Below are 19564 nucleotides of genomic sequence, written 5' to 3'. Positions count from 1 at the left end.
ATTCACTCAACAACGTCCTACGAGCATTATAGTCTTGTCAGCTAGATATGGCAGGCGATAACGCTAAATGACATATAACTATGTGGCTGTGTCGTATATGATGTATTCAGCCTGGCTTTCTAAATTGCTTCAAAACTTAGTACAATTGATTACCCTGCCTAGACTAGCACACTCCTAACGCTATGTATGTAAAATGTAGGTATCATTATTGGTGCAATAAACAATATTGAACATGAACACATTATTACCAAAATACTAATTGGAATCATACTCTATGTAGTGTGACGTCTTCTGTCAACGGCATGATGGCTCCTCTACACGATGGCCCAGCGCAGGCTAGTCCAAGGGACGCATTTATCCGTTAGAAGGAGTAAGTGATATATTGCTCCCTTACACTGGCCTACGCTGGGCCATCGTGTAGAGGAGCCCTGAAATGTACGGGCCCAGGTGAGCACTACTTATAACCTCAGGTACCTACTTATTAGGGTTCCGCAGTCAACTAGGAACCCTTATAGTTTCGCCATGTCCGTCTGTCTGTCTGTCTGTCTTTCTGTCTGTCTGTCTGTCCGAGGCTTTGCTCCGTGGTCGTTAGTGCTAGAAAGCTGAAATTTGGCATGGATATATAAATAAATAAAGCCGACAAAGTCGTACAATAAAATCTAAAATTTTTTTTTTTTTTAGTGTACCTCTCCTACACGTAAAGTTGGGGATAACATTTTTTTTTGCTTCAACCCTACAGTGTGGGATATCGTTGAAAAGGTCTTTCAAAACTAATATGGGTTTTCAACAAACATTTCTTGATAAAGTGAATATATTCCGAGATAATTGCTCCGAAAGAAAAAAAAATGTCCCCCCCCCTCTAACTTTTGAACCATAGGTCCAAAAAATATGAAAAAAATCTTGGAAGTAGAACTTAAGAAAGACATTAAATGAAAACTATAGCGGATATGATCAGTTTAGCTGTTTTTGAGTTATCGCAAAAAGTTTCCCATGGTAAAAATACACCCACACACCTTCATAGTACACCCACAGTTCATCCCTTGGTTAACAATCTACCATACTTTAAGCTCCAGTTTAGCTTATTGTGACGGAAGAGTAACTACGGAACCCTACTCTGAGCACGGCCACGGAGCATACTCTTGGCCGGTTTATTTATTTATCTATGCCTTTGCTCAGGTAGTTGCCAGTTCTATATGTCCGGACTGTAAATACGGCACAGTGGACAATTATTCAATAGCAAGATGGACATTAATTGATCTTGATTGTGCCTCGTGTTACGTCTAAGGACTGCAGGGTTATGCATGAATAATAAAAAATCCCATGTAACACAAATGAATACAAAGTTACTTGCTGTGAAAATTAAAGAAATATAAATATTATAGGGACGTTCTTACTACCATAACCTCTGTTCTTATAACCAAGCGCTGGTGGCCTAGCGGTAACAGCGTGCGACTTTACAATCCGGAGGTCGCGGGTTCAAACCCCGGCTCGTACCAATGAGTTTTTCGGAACTTATGTACGAAATGTTATTTAATATTTACCAGTCGCTTTTCGGTGAAGGAAAACATTGTGAGGAAACCGGACTAATCCCAACAAGGCCTAGTTTTACCCTCTGGGTTGGAAGGTCAGATGGCAGTCGCTTTCGTAAAAACTAGTGCCTACGCCAAATCTTGGGATTAGTTGTCAAAGCGGACCCCAGGCTCTCTTGAGCCGTGGCAATATGCCGGGACAACGCTAGGAAAAAAAAGGGACGTTCTTACATAAATTGACTAAGTCTCACGGTAAGCCAAGAAGGCTTGTGTTGTTGGTACTCAGACAACGATATGAATAATATACATATATATCCATAACAGGAACAAATATCTGTGCTCATCACGCAAATAAATGCCCTTTTTCCCATCTCACCCCATTGTCATCCCCTATAACCCCAACTACGGAATGAGGTGGGATTTCGCGCTATTTTGTGCTTATCTTCAAATGTATGAAATTAAACGACAGATTTTCATAAAAAAAAAACTAAAATTCACACGGCCGGACTATTTTTATGTATAAAAATCAACGTAACACATGTTAATAGTACATTACTAGAAGAATACGGTACGGTACGGTAGTAGGTACTATTATTTATTCCGTGACAAACTATACAAATAGCCTAGTCTCATGACTTTTCGTAGTAACTGACATCCCGTTACATTTCTTCTTTGGCGTTTGTCGAAGTTCGATTATCATCTTGGCTAGACCTTCTGCAGTACTGTACCCCTAGTGTAAATTAATTCGATAGCGAAACGTGACGTACGCGTTTGCGTTAAGTCTCATTTTGTATGGGATATTGAGTTTCCAAAACGTCCCGCTTGGCGCGCTGTTTCTAAATGCCATACAAAATGAGACTTAACGCAAACGCGTAGGTACGTCAACGTCACGTTTCGCTATCGAATAAATTTACACTAGGGGCTCAGAGCTGAAGGTGTTGTTTTTGTTTGTTTAGGTTTTAAGGAAAAGAAAATTTAACGATAAATAAAATATATTCATAAATTCACAAACGACAGTAAACTTGGACTTAATTTAAATGAAGTATAAAATTATGTGTATATTTTAATACCTATACTGTCTTCATTCTATTGCAGTGTTTTTCAATGAAATTACAATTTTCGAGTACTTATTTGACAAAATAATTTGAGCTTTGTTTGCCTCTAGACTTGCTTGCTGAAAACTTAATGATTAAAATATTATTTTTTAATACTAAATTTATGAATATAAATACCTATTATGTCACTGGCAAGAGTCGAATGAGTAAATCATTAAAATAGTATCTTTCCTCTTAATCTTAATTAATACTTATTCCTACAATGTCATAGTTTTCTAAATGCATTCCAAAATTCTTACAATTAACAAACGAAACAATTAGCAAATCTCATAACATAATTTCGATTTATTGTATTATTTGGTTTCACGCCATAAAATTGGCAGACACATAATATTCATTTTGAATACAGTTCAATATTATGTAAGGATGACAAGTGACAAGTACAGAGTTCACAAACATCTTTAACCTTTTCAACGCTTTAAATACGTGTTGAACAAAAACGATACTTATACGCCAAGGTAACAAAGGTTTAGACAGAGCGACAACTCGCATGCGAACTTCATTAAATTGCGGTATTTGGTTGGTCGGCTGGATGTAATCAATACTCCTCAATTAAACTAGAAGTAAAATAGCATACGAGTTCACGCGCCATCTTTTTTTTATTTTATTGTTATTATTTTTTATTTATTACAATTAAATCAGCCCTTACTCGAAAGTGAGAAGGTTACTTTGACAGCGTCCGTCATAACACCCATAGTTGTCCTTGGCGCTGTGGGCACGACTAGTAACGACGACTTTAGTGTACTTGGCGTTCAGAAGGTTAAAGGTTACCGTCTTTGTAAAATCGACCGTATTAACAATTAAATTACCATCACGAATGTAAAATACACCTTGCTGTTTCATTTTAAAACAACTGAATATTCATATAATAAGCTGATCACTAGGAGCATTTACTAAGCCAAACGGCAAACCTCAAAACTCCAAATGCCCCTTCAATGTTCATAACGCAGTCTTCTCTTTCAAAGGCAGTGTTTCATCATCATAGTCAACTTTGCCAATGAGGACTGGTTCCGCCCCCTTCTTCTCATGACCGCTCTGTGGATACGGCATGTCCCTCTTCTCAAGCTCTTCAGCTAAACGTGCGAAGAGTTCCCTGAAACCATTGGGTACTTTTATCATTATTATGGATCCTCACAGTCGAACGATACCAACTTGTGCTTGGACATGAGAGTTTTCTGTTTTTTGAAGATTACTTTTTGCTATCCTAATAAAAATCTATGGAACTTAGCAAGGATCTTGAGAATCTTTTCAGTTCTATCCTACCCAAATTTTATGATTATTTGTCAACACCATAAAAAGTTATCATAGAAAAACAGAAAATTCTCATGTCCAAGTACCTATGTCGTCGTTCCACGGTGAACCAGATGCCTCAACCACTCTTGACACGTATGCGTCGAATTTTCAATCTCTATAATATGCAATCTCTTCAAGGCGTATTTGGTCAACTCAAATACTAATGTATTCACCGTGTAGTTCGTACCTCCTCTCCGAATCAGCTCAGGTGATTCCGGGATAGCAAAAGAGATGGCGCTGCCATCAAATTTACTTTTTTTTCTTTAAAGCCTGGTATATCCATAATTAAATTTGGTACCTGGTAAAGCCTGGTATCAAATTTAATTATCGCTTTAACCAAAGCCCAGCAGTGGGACAACAGATATGCTAAGGCCTTGTGGGGTAGGTAAAAGAAACAGTTATTTTTCTCAGGGCAAGAAAAACAATATGAGGATTCCCTTATTTTATCTTATAATTTTTGGGGGCCCTTGGGGCCTTCAACATATAGGGATCTTTTGTGTAGTTGCCCCCTTATGAGGATTCCCTACAGTATTTTCTCTTACCCATGTGTTTCATTTCAGTCTTATCCCATCTTCTTTTTTTTTATTGGAAAAAGGTAAGCATTTGACCTCAACCTCACCTGATGGTTAAAGCCGATGCAGTCTTAATCTTAAACTTATAAAAAAATTAAACCTCACCTGAACACAAAGCCCTGCATATTCTTCGCCAAATAATAGAGGAACAGCCAGTCCCCATACTGGCACCCGTTGACCACACTGATCACGTTATAAGGGTTAAATTTGCCGCCAGTTACTTGACGGAACATCAGCTCGTTGAACCTCAGAGAACGACGATAGAGGAAGAAGGAACCAATTCGCCAAATCACAGCTGAAATAAAAATCTTACTTAAGACAAAATATTCAAAACATTGATTTAATCTTTAACGATTATTACAAGTACTTATAGTATAGTAGTACTCAGACATATTCAGTGGCGTATTGCTGTAGGTATGGAGCCGCTCGGGCCGTATTTGTGGAAAAATAAACTTTTCAAAACACCTATTTGGAAATAGTTATTTACGATACAAATGCGAAAAAGTAGGAAATTCGTAACGAGTAGTGAAAAATTATAACACGACATGAGGTAGTATTAAGGATGTGTATTGTACAACGTTGTACACTACGTAATGTGGCCCTTTACATTTTCGGCATAGGCACGGAAAGTGCTTATTTCCACACTACTTCGCACATGTGTAATGTAAAGGGATTTGTCTTCCCTGCTAAGAGGGATTAAGGCGCTTTCTTGTACTAGGACATTTTATTACGTAACGCAACTAGTTGCGACCAATCGCGCGCGTGATGCGAACTCATCAACCAATCGCGTTGTTAATTTAGACTGCCCGATTGGCTCGAATTTGTCTACGTGTCACCGCTGTACTGGCCCCATTCTTATTGCCCGTAAGGCCCGTCCATTATATATGTCAGCAGCGGTATATCGTCGGGGATAGTGCAATACCGCGTAACTAACAAAGTCGTCAGAGTTCGAAATTCAAACAATGTACAAGGTAATTGAACCTTACTGCATTTGTTAGTTACGCGGTATTGCACTACCCCCGACGATATATGGCAGATATATGACACAATCTACTATTAGTTAACTTGTATTAGTACTACTCACCTAGCGTAGACACGATGAACAGGAACAGGAACCAGAACCACAGTATGACGTAGATCTTCTCGTGTATGATGTTCAGCGCCATAACGCAGAGGGCGTCGTGTTGCTGTATAGAGCCGCTCGGACCGTATTTGTGGAAAATACACTTTGTTACCTGCATGTAGATTTCAATTGAGATTTTATGATAAAAATGAGACTATAGCCCCCTTATTCATAAACGTGTACTAAAGTTACGATGCCGCTAATAATCGTTTGTCCCTTTCCGACGTATTGGTATGATGGAAAGGGACAAACGATTATTAGCGGCATCGTAACTTTAGTACACGTTTATGAATAAGGGGGTAGGCAATTAAGCATCAATGTCAAAATTATGATTCCCTTCACATCATATTTGCTCCAGATTTGCTCGAATATTCGAAATTTAAAAGATTTTTTATAATTATTATATTGTGGTATGTTGATTTACTATCATGTTGTAATATTAGAGTGAGGGTGTGATATATAGTTTTAATGTATATACAAAGAGAATTGATAGTAATAAAGAAAAAAAAAGTGCCCCTTAGTTTGACATCCAAATTAAGAACGCTTTCAAACTAGCTAAGTTCTAAAGAAAAATTGCAAAGTTCCCATGAAATATTCTCAGAATTTTTTCTGCACGTTTATTGCCAAACCTCACAGTTAGTTTCGATTTCGATGACAGTTGAAATAGACGCCAATGAGTGATGTAAATGTTAAATGAAACAGTCGTCAACAGTTAGGAACATTGAGTTATAATCCTTAATATGAACGGGAACTTTCAAAGTAGAAACGTGCATGATTATATTCTCATGAAAGTTTCCAGAAATCACTGGATTTTTGAGAATGTTCTCATGAAAATTTCTAGAAATCACTAGGTATTGAGAATATTCTGCAATTGGCACATTGCCATTTCTAACTTGCCTTAGGAAATACAGTCTCCAATGGATCAGCGATGAAGTCCCAGTTCCCGAACCCCACGACCTTGGGCCCGAGGTCCAGGAACTGGCCGTTCAGAAAGCAGTTGACGACGTACACCTGCAGGATTACTTGCAACATGTTTACTATCTCCATGGCGACCAGCCAGACCGACCAGGTTCTGGTTATTCTTAACCTGGGGATAAAAGGCAATATTTAGATCTTGCTTATCACTTGCACATGTGTAATATTTGATTGGACCTGGGTACGTCCTTAAACTACGCCCAAAAGAGAGGTATGGGCATTGTGAATGTCATATCGCTTTGTGTGATAAGGCACAGCACAGTGGATGTCATTCCAGATCTAGAGCAGAGCCCAACTGGGGAAGTAGATACCTCTACCTTACAGAAAACTGCGGTCAAATAACACTGAACCCTACTCAAAGTGTCATGTTCTTGCCGGTGATTAAGTTGCCAGAGCTCAACGAGGGTGCGGTTACCTTTTCCTTAGTCCCTCTAAATTAAGTAGATGATGATTTTTTAAATATCTAACCTCATAATGATATCCTTCCTGATGATATCAAGTTTCTTGTCCAGACTTTTCTGCGACGGCACGGTGTTGCCCTTGACGGTGATATCATCGCCATCTTGAATCGCGATGCTGGCGTACTGGAGCCCGTCTACTAAAGCTTTGATCCTGCCACCTGAAATGGGGGTTTCATATCTATTTAAATCGTTGATAGAGGAATGGGGACCACCAAATCATGTAACAAAAGGTTGTCACACTGCCTGCTTTTTTCTTGTTTAGTTTTATGAAACTCTGTTTTTTCTTTTCTGTTTAATCTGTGTGTCTAGCGTGTACGATTATGTGAGTGACAATAAATCGTTATTCTATTATATTCTATACGTAACTATAACTACCGTAACTAACTACTAAAACATCTGTATCTCTAGCAATCTGCAATTTGTAGAACATTCTCAAAATTCCCTTAGTTTCTGGAAACTTTCATAAGAAAATTCTTCCACTTAGAAAGTTCCCTGTTCAGTTAGGGATTATTACTCAATGTTGTTAACTGTTGACGACTGTTTCATTTAACATTAACGTCGCTTATTGGCGTCTATTTCAAGTGTCGTGGAAATCTACACAATCAAATTATATTTTATCAATACACGTGCAGAAAAAATACCGAGATTAATTCATATTTCATGAGAACTTTGCAATTTTTGAAAATTCTCTGTGGCACATTGCTGTGTTTAAAAACCAGAAAGGTTTCTGAAAGCTCGTGCCCTGTAGTGTGTAGTGGCCCCGACCAGGGTCAATTTTATAATGTGCATTTTTTGGCTGTCCCAATGTACCTGTACCCACCCCGTAAAGCGACTTGCTAAGCTCAGGAATTCACTCAGTGTCATTGGGGCCAAGATCTACAACTTGGTTCCGCCTGCCATAAAATCAGCGGAAAGTGATTCTGTGTTTACCAAGAAACTTAAAGCGTTGCTAATCGCACAGGCATGCTACAGCGTTGATGAGTTTCTTCGTGGAGTTCATAACTAACGCGTAAAAATAGTGTCATCTTTAATGCTTGATTAATTATACATATAAGATTTAGTTGTAAATGTTATAATTTGTAAATATTATTAGTTATTTTAATCTTATTATGTAAATATTTAATGTAATCCTGACTTGTAACACAACGATTTTACCAATAAATAAATCAATCAATCAATCAACCAAGGCTAAAATTTCAAGTACATTGAACATGGATACATATGTTCTAAACTAATAAAGCAATATACTACAGTACCTTATGTACAGGGCCCGTATATTTCAAGCCGTTGCTGGAAAAATGACGTCACGCTACATAGAGTATGATTCCAATTAATATTTTCGTAATAATTAATCATTAGTGGTTGACTTGGGTCTCTTCAGTTAACTGAGATAGATACTTGACAATCAGTATAGAAACGTCCTCAGAAACGTCTAACTGACTTTCATTTTATTGTCATTTAACAAAATAATACATTAGTAGTTCATTAAATAATACATATTTTTGATTTTTAACAGTGTATTTTACGTTGTTAATCATTGTTTTTCTACGTGTCAATAGGGAAGTTACCTAAATGTATAGTGTTGTTAAAAAGCTCCTGTATGTTAAATTAACGTCATTATTGCGTCAACGGCATGAAATGTACGGGCCCTGCTTATGTATGTATTATTTGTGATAAAATCGATTTTCGAATCCGAAAAACCGCCGCTGATTATCAGCCGCTGCGCTTAGTTGGCATGAATGAAATTAATTTATCACAATTTACACTATACAAAAAAAAAAAACTTCACAACCGGTAAACAAATTGAGGTTAAATTGTGATAAGATAAACTGCAACTCAAATTGATAGTGTACCTAATATCTGTCGACTCACCATTACGTAACCACTCATAAGACCATAGTACCTATCACAGAAAATGACACAGTTCTGAGCGCGCATAATATTATGATGGTTTTTAACAGACTTCAAAATTTCAAAAGGAGGAGGTCAATTCGGTTGGTTGGTTGGTCGGACTCCGGGAGATGTACTCTCTCTAACTAACCTTCCTTCTTCTTCCAAATATAATGCGGCATGTAGAAGGCTATAGATTGCAGGAAAAGCACGAACGGGACCCACTGGTAGTACGTGTGGTGGAGGGTCTCGTCGTCGCCGCTGAGGGGGCCCACGCCGGGGTGCGGCAGGAACCCTGACTGTAGCAGGCTTTCGTTGTAATGGCGGACCTTTGGAGAAAATATAAAGGCTTTTGAGACTGTAAATTTTATCCTGACAAGATTTTATTTGGCCTTCGCCATGTTGCGGATGTTCAGTGATACTAATTTATTTTACTGGCAAGGACAACAGACGATAAAAGTCATCTAATATCACCGATGTAAAAATTAGTATTCAGTATTTATTTCTTGCAAACCATGCTATTTACATATTTAGTTCTTATACATATCATATGGTATCACATTATGGCAGTTCATATTTCGGATGGCCAAGGGGTGCGGAAGCGGCATTAATTTAGTTAGAATTTTTATTCTCTAGGGGGGCAGCTGCCCCCCTTTCCTCTCTTGTCGACGCCCTTGAGTATACATTTCGAAACGCCTCGCACTAAATGTGTGTTGGTAAAGAGTCACATATTTGGAGTCTTCGTTCATAATACTCGATTAAATTTTCTAGACTTTCTTTTTACGTATTTACCCATCACAGAACAATGGTGTTCCGGACATTTGGGAAGCACGGAGCCGGAGTCAACACGTAGAGGCGGCTTTGATACTAATGAGATGTAAGCTATACATCGATCTGATGCCCTTACCCGTGTCATAGGACACATGCAGAGGCAGCATCCGCTATGGTGTAAGAAATATTGAGAGTTGACCGAATTTGACCGAATTTTAGATGAACTGGATTATTGGGTGAAAGCAATAGACTCAATACTGGGCTATTTATGGGATAATAAAACGGTATGCAATTTTATTTCCGGCAGACGGTGACTCCCCCAAAAGGACTATTTTATCATTATTGCTATCCTAGAAATTAATTAGAATTTTTTGGAAACCTTAAAAGCCTTTTGTAGAAATTCTAACGTTGGTTGGATTTAGGGAATGCTCCCGGTACTGAGTTTTTATGACGAGAACCGGGAATTCCCGGTTTCAGTACAGTATTTGTATATAAAACCGGTACCGGGAGCACTCCCTAGTTGGATTAATCCGGTCCATCCTGCACACATTGACCAAACGCGAATAAAAAGTTGAAAAAGTTTAGTGAGGAGTTATATAAGATCCCATGCCCATTTAAAGACGATTTATCTCAAGAACAACGAGTACTCGTAGGTCGTAAAATAAGCATTGCAGTCACATGAATCCTAGTATTTTTATTGGCAGTAAATTGCAAATTACGAGTATGATAGGATACGACCATATTAGTAGTACATGTCTGCATTTAAATGGATTTACGTCATCGTCACAGGGTATCGTGTTTTAAATATAATCTTGACCAAATTAATCTTTAACAGGCAGAAACGTCTGCGAACGATGCTATTAAGCTTAGAATAAATTTAAAACTGGAAAAATTACTGCCTTGGGTGAGACTTGAAAAAAAAAGCATATTCGTCAAGCGTCATAGGTGAGGAGGCCTCGTGACTAATTTCTTTGTATTTTGCTCATTATTATTGTTTCAAGTGGTGATAGCTTATTATGCAGTAAACTAATGTGGAAGTGTTCAGATAATGAAGAATGAATCTTGAAACGCGTTTAACCATTTTGGAGTCAACGCTCGGTTGCCCACGTGACGTCCCACTATCGCTTTTCAAGAGCTCGTAAGCATAACCGAACACTATCTTGTACCTATTTAGCTCTCAATACCATGCCACTGGCGAAATTATCCCACTGGGCAGAAGCCATTTTATTTAAAAAAACTGAACTACTCACGATGGTAAAGGTCGCCATGAAGAAGCAATACGTCTGTATAACATGGTCCGGCACGCCCTGGTCCGATATGCACTTGATGTGGTCCCCGAAGAACTCCCTCGCGCACACCAGGATCACAAACACCACCAGCAGGGTCACGGTGGCCTTATAGTGGAGTTTGAAGACAATGTTTTCTATTATTGGTTTGGCTTTGAACTTGAATTGGGGGGCTACTGTAGCGATTGTGGCGGCGAAGAGTTTGCCCTCCATTTTTGTTGATTATGCTGAAACAAAAATAGTATTAAAAAGTTGTATTTGATCTGAGCCGAGGTTCTGGGGATTGTCCGAATGCTAGTTGGGATCAGGGGCGTCGCCAAGGGGGGACAGGGGGCGGGGGGCAGCTGCCCCATAATGAACAAAATTTATAACTATATGTATGCCCCTCCCCCTCCCCTTGTCTCAAAAAAAAAAACAAACAAATAAAACTAAACTAGATATGGTGTCCGGAACCATCAGGAGTGCCTACCCTAAAAACATTTTTTTTTTTTTTACCTTCTAAAACTACCTGTTAAAATACATCAAAGAATACACAAATATTATTATCCAGATTTCATTTTATAATTGTAGTTTTAAAGTTGACATACCTACGGAGAAAAAGTAGGACGGACAGCAGAACATTACAAAACTGTAAATTTAACACAAATCAGGATCTAAGAACTCTTTTTAGGCTTTCGTAGCCAATATGGCTAAAACCCAATCCTAAAAATGGTCCTTCAATCCTGATTTTTGTTTAAATTGTGGTGTTTAAATTGACCCTAACATTATATCGCCAGCTACTCTTTTTTTATCGTCTTTTTCCCATTATTTGGGGTCGACTGTCTTAATTTATTTCTCTTCGTTTTTTTAGCATTAGATATAAGGTAAGTAAGTGATTATGACTTTTTATTGATTTTTTTTTTTAAATAAGTCACGGCAAATATGTAACAATTATAAATCATATACGATCATTTACAATCTTTTGCTTTCATAAGTAATAAGTACCTGGGCGACCGAGCTTTGCTCGGTTATAACTATTTATTGTAATATGGTGGTGTATAGGTGATAATCTTAACTACATTTTTTTACTAAATTAAACTTGTCTAAAACAAAAAATAAATAAATATAAGCTTGAACACTGGTTGTTTCTTGCCGCTCGCGTCTTAACCCGCTGGACCAGACGGACAGTGGCCGGCAACACAAAATTAGCGACCATATTCGGCGTCGAAAGAAAAACGCATGAAAACTCGAAAACACGCGTTTTCCCAAACATAAGACTAATCTAGATCGATTGTTTACCCTTACCCTTGTAACTGTGTGTACCAAATTTCAGCAAAATCGTTAGAGCCGTTTCCGAGATCCCGGAAATATATACAAGAATTGCTCGTTTAAAGGTATAAGATTACTGATTATATAAAAGCGTTGCTCAATAAAAAGACATGTCAAGATTGTTTGCCTTTTTTCTAATGTTAAATAAACTATATAGGTAGTTATGTCACCATAGCAATAAACAACAGGGAGCGATGACCTCATAAAACAAATGCTACCTACATATTGTTTGTAAATGTTAGTGTTACGCGCAAGCTGCAGGTAATTCAGGTCATAAGCGTAAAATGTAATTGGTTTGTTATCGCTTACTGGGGGCAATTCGAACTTTCATTCCGATATCAAAATTATGTTATTTTGTTATCATTTACGCGTGGATTTCGCTTGTACTTGTTCGAATGATAACAAAGTTAAATACAGTAGAATCCGAATATAATGACATCGAAGGGAAGTGACAAATACGTCATACTAAGCGGATGACATATAAAACATAGTTGGTCAACTTCTTTGCATTGCTACTGAGAATACCTAAACGTACACGCCACGTACGCATCAAACGTGCACGCAGAAAAAGACGTGGGACGGTCACGAATATCAGCGAATGTGTCAATATAACCGGTCAAAGCTTCATGGAAATAGGATTTATAGGTGATATTTACTTTACTCTTTGGATTACTCACTAAGTATAAGCGATCTCAAATATGTAATTGATATGTAATTGATGCCCGCCGGCCACGAGGCCAACCACGTGTCATGATTTTTTAGTAATTGCACCGAATAGTGTATGCAAATATGAATTTTACTTGGCAACATTCTTAAAATACCTAAGTTTAATATCAGGGTGATGGGTAATGTTTAATGACTTCCCTGGCAATACTTGAGTTAGCAAGTGGCAGGGGTAAGCGGAAGCTAAAGAGAGTGGAGTACAGACTCGCACACTTGGATTGGGGACGTCAAAGAGACGACATCTTGATGGTAACGGGTTGAGCAAAGTTAAAGAGGCATCTCCATTTTATACTTACCTAGAGCAATTAGATATATTTATAATACACGCGAGCTCGTGCCACTAGACCCCTAGGACAATGGCAGCACTTATTCAATAAAGTAAAACAAAAATCGCATAGCAAGCTAAAAATCAGTTACAAGTAAAACAGAATAAGAGATTTGTTCTTGCGGAAATCGATAATACGAAGCTTTATATTCCTTGTAACTGTGTGTCAGCAAAAAATAGGCGATTCGGAGAAGGGATTGCTAACAACCGTACCCCTAGTGTAACTTTGATCGACATCATAACGTGACGAACGCGTTTGCGTTAAGTCTCATTTTGTATAGGATTTTGAGTTTCCAAAACGTCCCGCTTGGCGCGCTCTTTCGAAATCCAATACAAAATGAGACTAAACGCAAACGCGTACGTCACGTTTGGAAATCGAATTTATTTACACTAGGGGTACAGAAATGTTCGTAAGTTTAATTTTATATAATCGAATGTTACCTAATAAGTGGATCGAACAATAAAGTAAATAAATATTCTTTATTGCAACAGATCTACAATGTAAAGAGAGGTATCAACAGGCGGTCTTATCCCGGTCTTATCGGTATTATAGCTGTAAGCGATCTCTTCCAGACAACCTTAGGGTAGCAGGATATAAAGAACAGTAAGTTTTTGGAACAGGTGCACGAATTAGAGGAATAGGAAAATTACACATACATTAAACAGACAGTACATACGGTACATTTACAATTTAAATAAACATATAAATACTACCACACAAAGCGAGATGATATTCACAATGCCCAATACCTCTCTTCTACTACTATATTGGAGGAGTTTGCTACAGACATGTCATCTTTGACCACGTTAAATCTTTTGAGAAATACTGCCTTAGTCAGTGGCGGAGCAAGACCAAAATGTTATATGGGCGAGGTAAATTTTGCGAGGCCCTTTTTAGTGGCGCAAGTAATATAACGAACATTTTTACGTTGTGTCCGAGATATACTTATTTGAGGCGCGAGGCCTTAGGCGGTGGCCCACGTCGCCCCCGCCTAACGCCGCCTCTGGCCTTAGTACCTTGGATGCCAAACGCCAACAACGCAAAGACACCGAAGCCCTCCTACGTGTGTATACGTATAATGCATCTGGCCAACTCTATTATAACGCCTGCAAAAGGGTCTTTAAAAAGGAAGAATAGCTTTCCGAATCTACCGAAATAACGGTACTTTTTCTATGAAATTCCATTTCGGGAGAAAACGTTTCCCACTAACTAAATACTTTCGTTCTTTAATATATAATTTGCACCTTTACTCGCGGAAATAACAATAATTTAGCGTAAGCCGTGCGGCGTAGGTATTATTTACCGGACAAATGCTGTGACAGCTTATTGCGTCGAAATACGGTTTATTATTGGCCGGGTGACAGCTGTGTTGTCGATATATGGCTCTCAAGCAGTACCTATTATTGTTTTAGTTTAGTTGGAGCGCATCGCCAACAAACTGTTTTACAGTTTGGCGAAACTTTAATTATAAGTACATTGTATATTGTGATTTGTGAAATAAAGTAAAAAAAAAAAAAATCTTAACCAATCACTCTGATGTCACGGGTCGATCGCTTCAGCATATTTTAGCAGCAGCAAGGTTTCGCTTTTAGAAACATTTAAAACCTTTTTTTTTTGTAAAATTTGAAAAATAAAGGAGACCTAGTTTTTCATTGTGTCATTAAGATTAACATACTAAAAATCATGGGGAATGAAACGTGGAAAAACGTTTTCTCTTTTTGTATGCTGGCCAATCATGTGCTTCCCTCTTACGACCAGGTTCGGCTTGGCCAGCCACATTTATAGTACGTCGGTGGCAAACTAGCATACGGCCCGCCTGATGGTAAGCAGTCTCCGTAGCCTATGTACGCCTGCAACTTCAGAGTTATTCCCCTTCGTGTGCGAGGCCGTTTTTTATTTCATTTAATTTCAAATTAAATTAAGTAACTTTATCAAAGACACCGGTATTCTAATTAACTCCATTTCGGAGATACCCAATAATTTATTTTTATCTTATAAGCCTTCGTCGTCACCTATTGATCTCGTAGTGAGTACGAGTGTGTACATTTGCTACTATACGTAAGGACTATCTCGGAAGATCGATGTTGTCGGACATTGATGTCAGAATTTTCAATTGTTTGGTTGAATTAAATGTAATGCCCGTGTTACAACAATGCTACATGTAACATTGAATTAGGTACTTTTTATAAAAAAAAAATTTTTTTTTAATTAACTGTGCCATTTAGTTTCCTTAAACGTACTTACATATACCGCAGAGTTACACTTACTTATATAATTGTATCTACCCGTGTTCTACAGACAATAAATCAATTATGAATTATAATGAACTTCTAACTTACTTTTGAATCTTCAAAATCCACACTTTTCTAATGAACGTCTGTCGACAGCCGATAACTTACGACCAACTGACATAAAATAATTGAATTAATATAAATAATAAATAAACAATAATTATCATTTATCATGAAAGTGGTTAAACAGTCATTGTTAATAATGAAAATCGGTTTTACCATAACTATGTGTCAACAGTAACCGTGGTAGCCATGCAGATAACATATTCATTATTAATATTCGTTTATTTGTAATAATCATACATTGTCGGTGTTACATTTTTATTAGGCACATATGTTAATGGCATTAATCATGGGACATTTCAGAGAAAATTAGGAGTATTTTTGATATTTCACCGACACTTGTAAAAATTCTACCGCTTTACGCTTTTAAAGTTGAATGTCTCGTCGTTTTTGTTTTCTATATATTTAATGAAAGCTACTGCAATTGGTTTCAATATTGTTAACCAATTCAAACTATGTGTTTTTGCTCCAGTCACGGGATGTATGGAGCCATTCGTTTTCAGACTAACAAATATCAGCATACAAACAAAAATGATCTGTTAGACAGCTGACTTGTCTGAAATTATCGGTAGTAACTCTCCGATATCGGTTGACGGGTGTTGCCTATGTGAAAAACAGCTGCTAGGGAGTTCCCTATAGCATAAAGTCCGAATGTATAGACTATGACCACGTTATCGTTGCACAAAGTTGTCAGTAAGAATGCATACTTAAGAACAGCTATAAGCTTCATACTTGACGTAGCAATTGACGTGAAAACTTAGCGTGATAGTACCCCTAGTGTAAATTTAATCGACATCATAACGTGACGAACGCGTTTGCGTTAAGTCTCATTTTGTATAGGATTTTGAGTTTCCAAAACGTCCCGCTTGGCGCGCTCTTTCTAAATCACATACAAAATGAGACTAAACGCAAACGCGTACGTCACGTTTCGGAATCGAATTTATTTACACTAGGGGTACAGATTTTATCGCCAAACGCCTATAGAAAAGTAAAAATGGACAAGAATAACAGATGCAACAATTATTTAAGTTTAGTTCGGCGTATATATACGATTGTAACTTTGCTGCAGTGCATTTTCTTAACCTTTTGAACGCCAAGAACGTTGCTAGTCGTGCCCACAGCGCCAAGGACAACTATAGGTGTCATGGCGGACGCTGTCAAAGTAACCTTCACTTCGAATAAGGTTTACATTAGCTCGCTTGCGCCCGGGAGCTTGGCGTTTGAGTGATGTTTGTGTTTATGACATAAAGCGTTCAAAATAAGGGATAAAAGTACAATACAACCCGTTTAATATGATTACCCACGTTATACGCAATTTTATGCAGTTCCCTGCCTTGTTTTTCTACTTTTTCACAGCTAAAGACTGTATTATAGTCTGTCTAATCTAACTTTGCACCAATCAGAACAAAACAAATTGAAGAGTGTCATTATTAACGTCCTATTTTTATGGAAATTTTACATTAATGATGATACCACACTTTGGCATTGCAAATATTAGCCATATTTCTTATTAACTAGGTCCGACTCTGGAATATGCTTAAGCGGGTTGTAATGTATAAAAAATCGTTTAAAACGTACCTTTTATCCTTATCTAAGAGCGAGAGACATGCTTCGTGACACGTAAGTTGAGTACTGACGGTAGATTCTTTGTCTTGCCCCAGTATGGATGATAAGATAAAAATTTGATAAACTGATTATAGAGCGATTTATAGAGAACCAACGTAGAATGCTTGGATGTCTCGAAATTTAGCAGGTAAGAATGAAATTAATGATTAAACAGGAACACAATATTAATTATTAAAAGTTGGACCCGAGTATATCCTTAAACTACGTTCAAAAGAGAGGTATGGGCATTGCGAATGTCATCTCGCTTTGTGTGGTAGGGCACAGCACAGCGGATGTCATTCCAGATCTAGAGCAGAGCCCAACTGGAGAAGTACCTCAACCTTATAGAAAACCGCAGCCAAATAACACTAGACCCTACTCATAGTATAGTGCTGTGTTCCTGCCGGCAAAGAGAATTAATTGTAATAAAGAGGTAATGTCTAAGAAAACAACGTGCCCCTTAGTTCGACATCAAAAACAGATGGCGCTGTGTGCCTTATGTTTTGCGGTCACTAAATTGTCAAACGTCAACTTTTGATTATCGATTAATCAGAGTTACCGCAAAATATATAGAGCTGTACAGCGCCGTTTACCTGTCAAATTCGAAGCACGAAACCTTTGTTCCACCCAGACAACCAAGTCTGATAACTGGTTAACTAGACCTCCTATTTCTTCCGCGGAGATAACCAGTTATGTGAGTGGAAGTCTAATTCCATTTTCTTAACCGAATTTAGCTACTAGTTCTCTAGGGGGAAAGTGTCTTCCGCGACGAAGACTAGTTGTCTGAGTGGAATGGTTCTTCCACGTTCGTAACCGAGTGTGATACGGTCGTTGTCCAGGGGGAACGTACTTTCCGCGTAAAAAATTGGTTAACAACATGGACTAAGATGTCCTTGAACATAACAGAGAACAAACCAAAACCTATACTTAGCTAAAGATTCATGTGCAGCAATGATTTGATAGAAATGTTTTCTCACACTCGGATTATGGGTATTTTTGCCATCAAATAATTAAATGCATATACGAGGCTGTGTATGTAATATCATGGATAGGCTCTCTGAATAATAAGACGACGAAAATGGTTCACAAACATATTTAATTACAATACAGATTACAATATAGAATACACTTCCGAAGATTATTTTTTGTTACTAATGGTAAAAATAATTTATGTTTGTTTAAACTTTTTGTTTCTCGATCTTTTCTTTTTTGACTCACTGTAAACTGTACCTCTGTAAATACCATTCACCACCGTTTCTTTTTCAATTGTTTACTCTAAATAATTGTATATTATTATTTTCAATTGTAGTATTGTTTTTTTTTAAACCGTATTATGTCCACCACAGGACAGGCTATGCCTAGTGTGGGGGCCAGCATAAATGTAATACTGTTATTATTTTATTTCTGAAATAAAACATTTGTATTTTGTATTTGTATTTTGTACTTATTCTAATACAGATGATACTGTTAGCTGCACTAGGAGCAACGCAGTTTTAAATATTATTATTCAGGAATTACCTGCCCTAGAGTCAGAGAGCCTACCTCAAAGTGAAGTCAAATCAAAAAAGTGCAATATCGAACATAAGACAATTTAATAATGTATTAAAGTAGCTTATCAAACTTAAAGAAAAAACTATGTTTATGAGAAACACCTCATAAATTCTCTCAGAAGACGCTGTTCAAAAAGTCTTAGTAGTCAATAGTCATATAATATAAGTAAAACGTGAACAAAACAATTCGCCCTTTTATTAGGGTTCCGTAGCCAAATGGCAGAAAACGGAACCCTTATAGATTCGTCATGTCCGTCTGTCTGGCCGATTCTGTCACAGCCACTTTTTTCCGAAACTATAAGAGCTATACTGTTCAAACTTGGTAAGTAGATGTATTCTGTGAACCGCATTAGGATGTTTACACAAAAATAGAAAAAAAAAAACAATAAATTTTGGGGGTTCCCCATACTTAGAACTGAAACTCAAAAAATCTTTTTTCATCAAACCCATACGTGTGGGGTATCTATGGATAGGTCTTCAAAAATGATATTGAGGTTTCTAATATCATTTTTTTCTAAACTGAATAGTTTGCGCGAGAGACACTTCCAAAGTGAAAAAAAGTGTGTCCCCCCCCCTGTAACTTCTAAAATAACGGAATGAAAAATCTAAAAAAAATATATGATATACATTACCATGCAAACTTCCAACGAAAATTGGTTTGAACCAGATCTAGTAAGTAGTTT

The 19564-nt window shown here is 37.5% G+C and overlaps 1 protein-coding gene across 1 annotated transcript; it reads right to left on the bottom strand.

Annotated features, from left to right (window-relative positions):
- Nucleotides 1–2503: 2503 nt before the first annotated feature.
- On the bottom strand, nt 2504–18060 carry LOC133525646 (innexin inx7-like). The gene is made up of 8 exons (XM_061861977.1): nt 17305–18060; nt 10980–11242; nt 9110–9287; nt 7076–7226; nt 6530–6719; nt 5594–5744; nt 4615–4804; nt 2504–3737 (listed from the first exon to the last, which is right to left on the bottom strand). The coding sequence occupies exons 2-8, from the start codon at nt 11226–11228 to the stop codon at nt 3584–3586; spliced, it is 1263 nt and encodes a 420-aa protein (XP_061717961.1). The 5' UTR covers nt 11229–11242; nt 17305–18060; the 3' UTR covers nt 2504–3583.
- Between the last annotated feature and the right edge of the window lie 1504 nt (nt 18061–19564).

Source organism: Cydia pomonella, chromosome 1 (assembly GCF_033807575.1).
Source record: "Cydia pomonella isolate Wapato2018A chromosome 1, ilCydPomo1, whole genome shotgun sequence".
NCBI lineage: Eukaryota > Metazoa > Arthropoda > Insecta > Lepidoptera > Tortricidae > Cydia > Cydia pomonella.
This window is presented reverse-complemented; position numbering and strand designations above follow the sequence as displayed.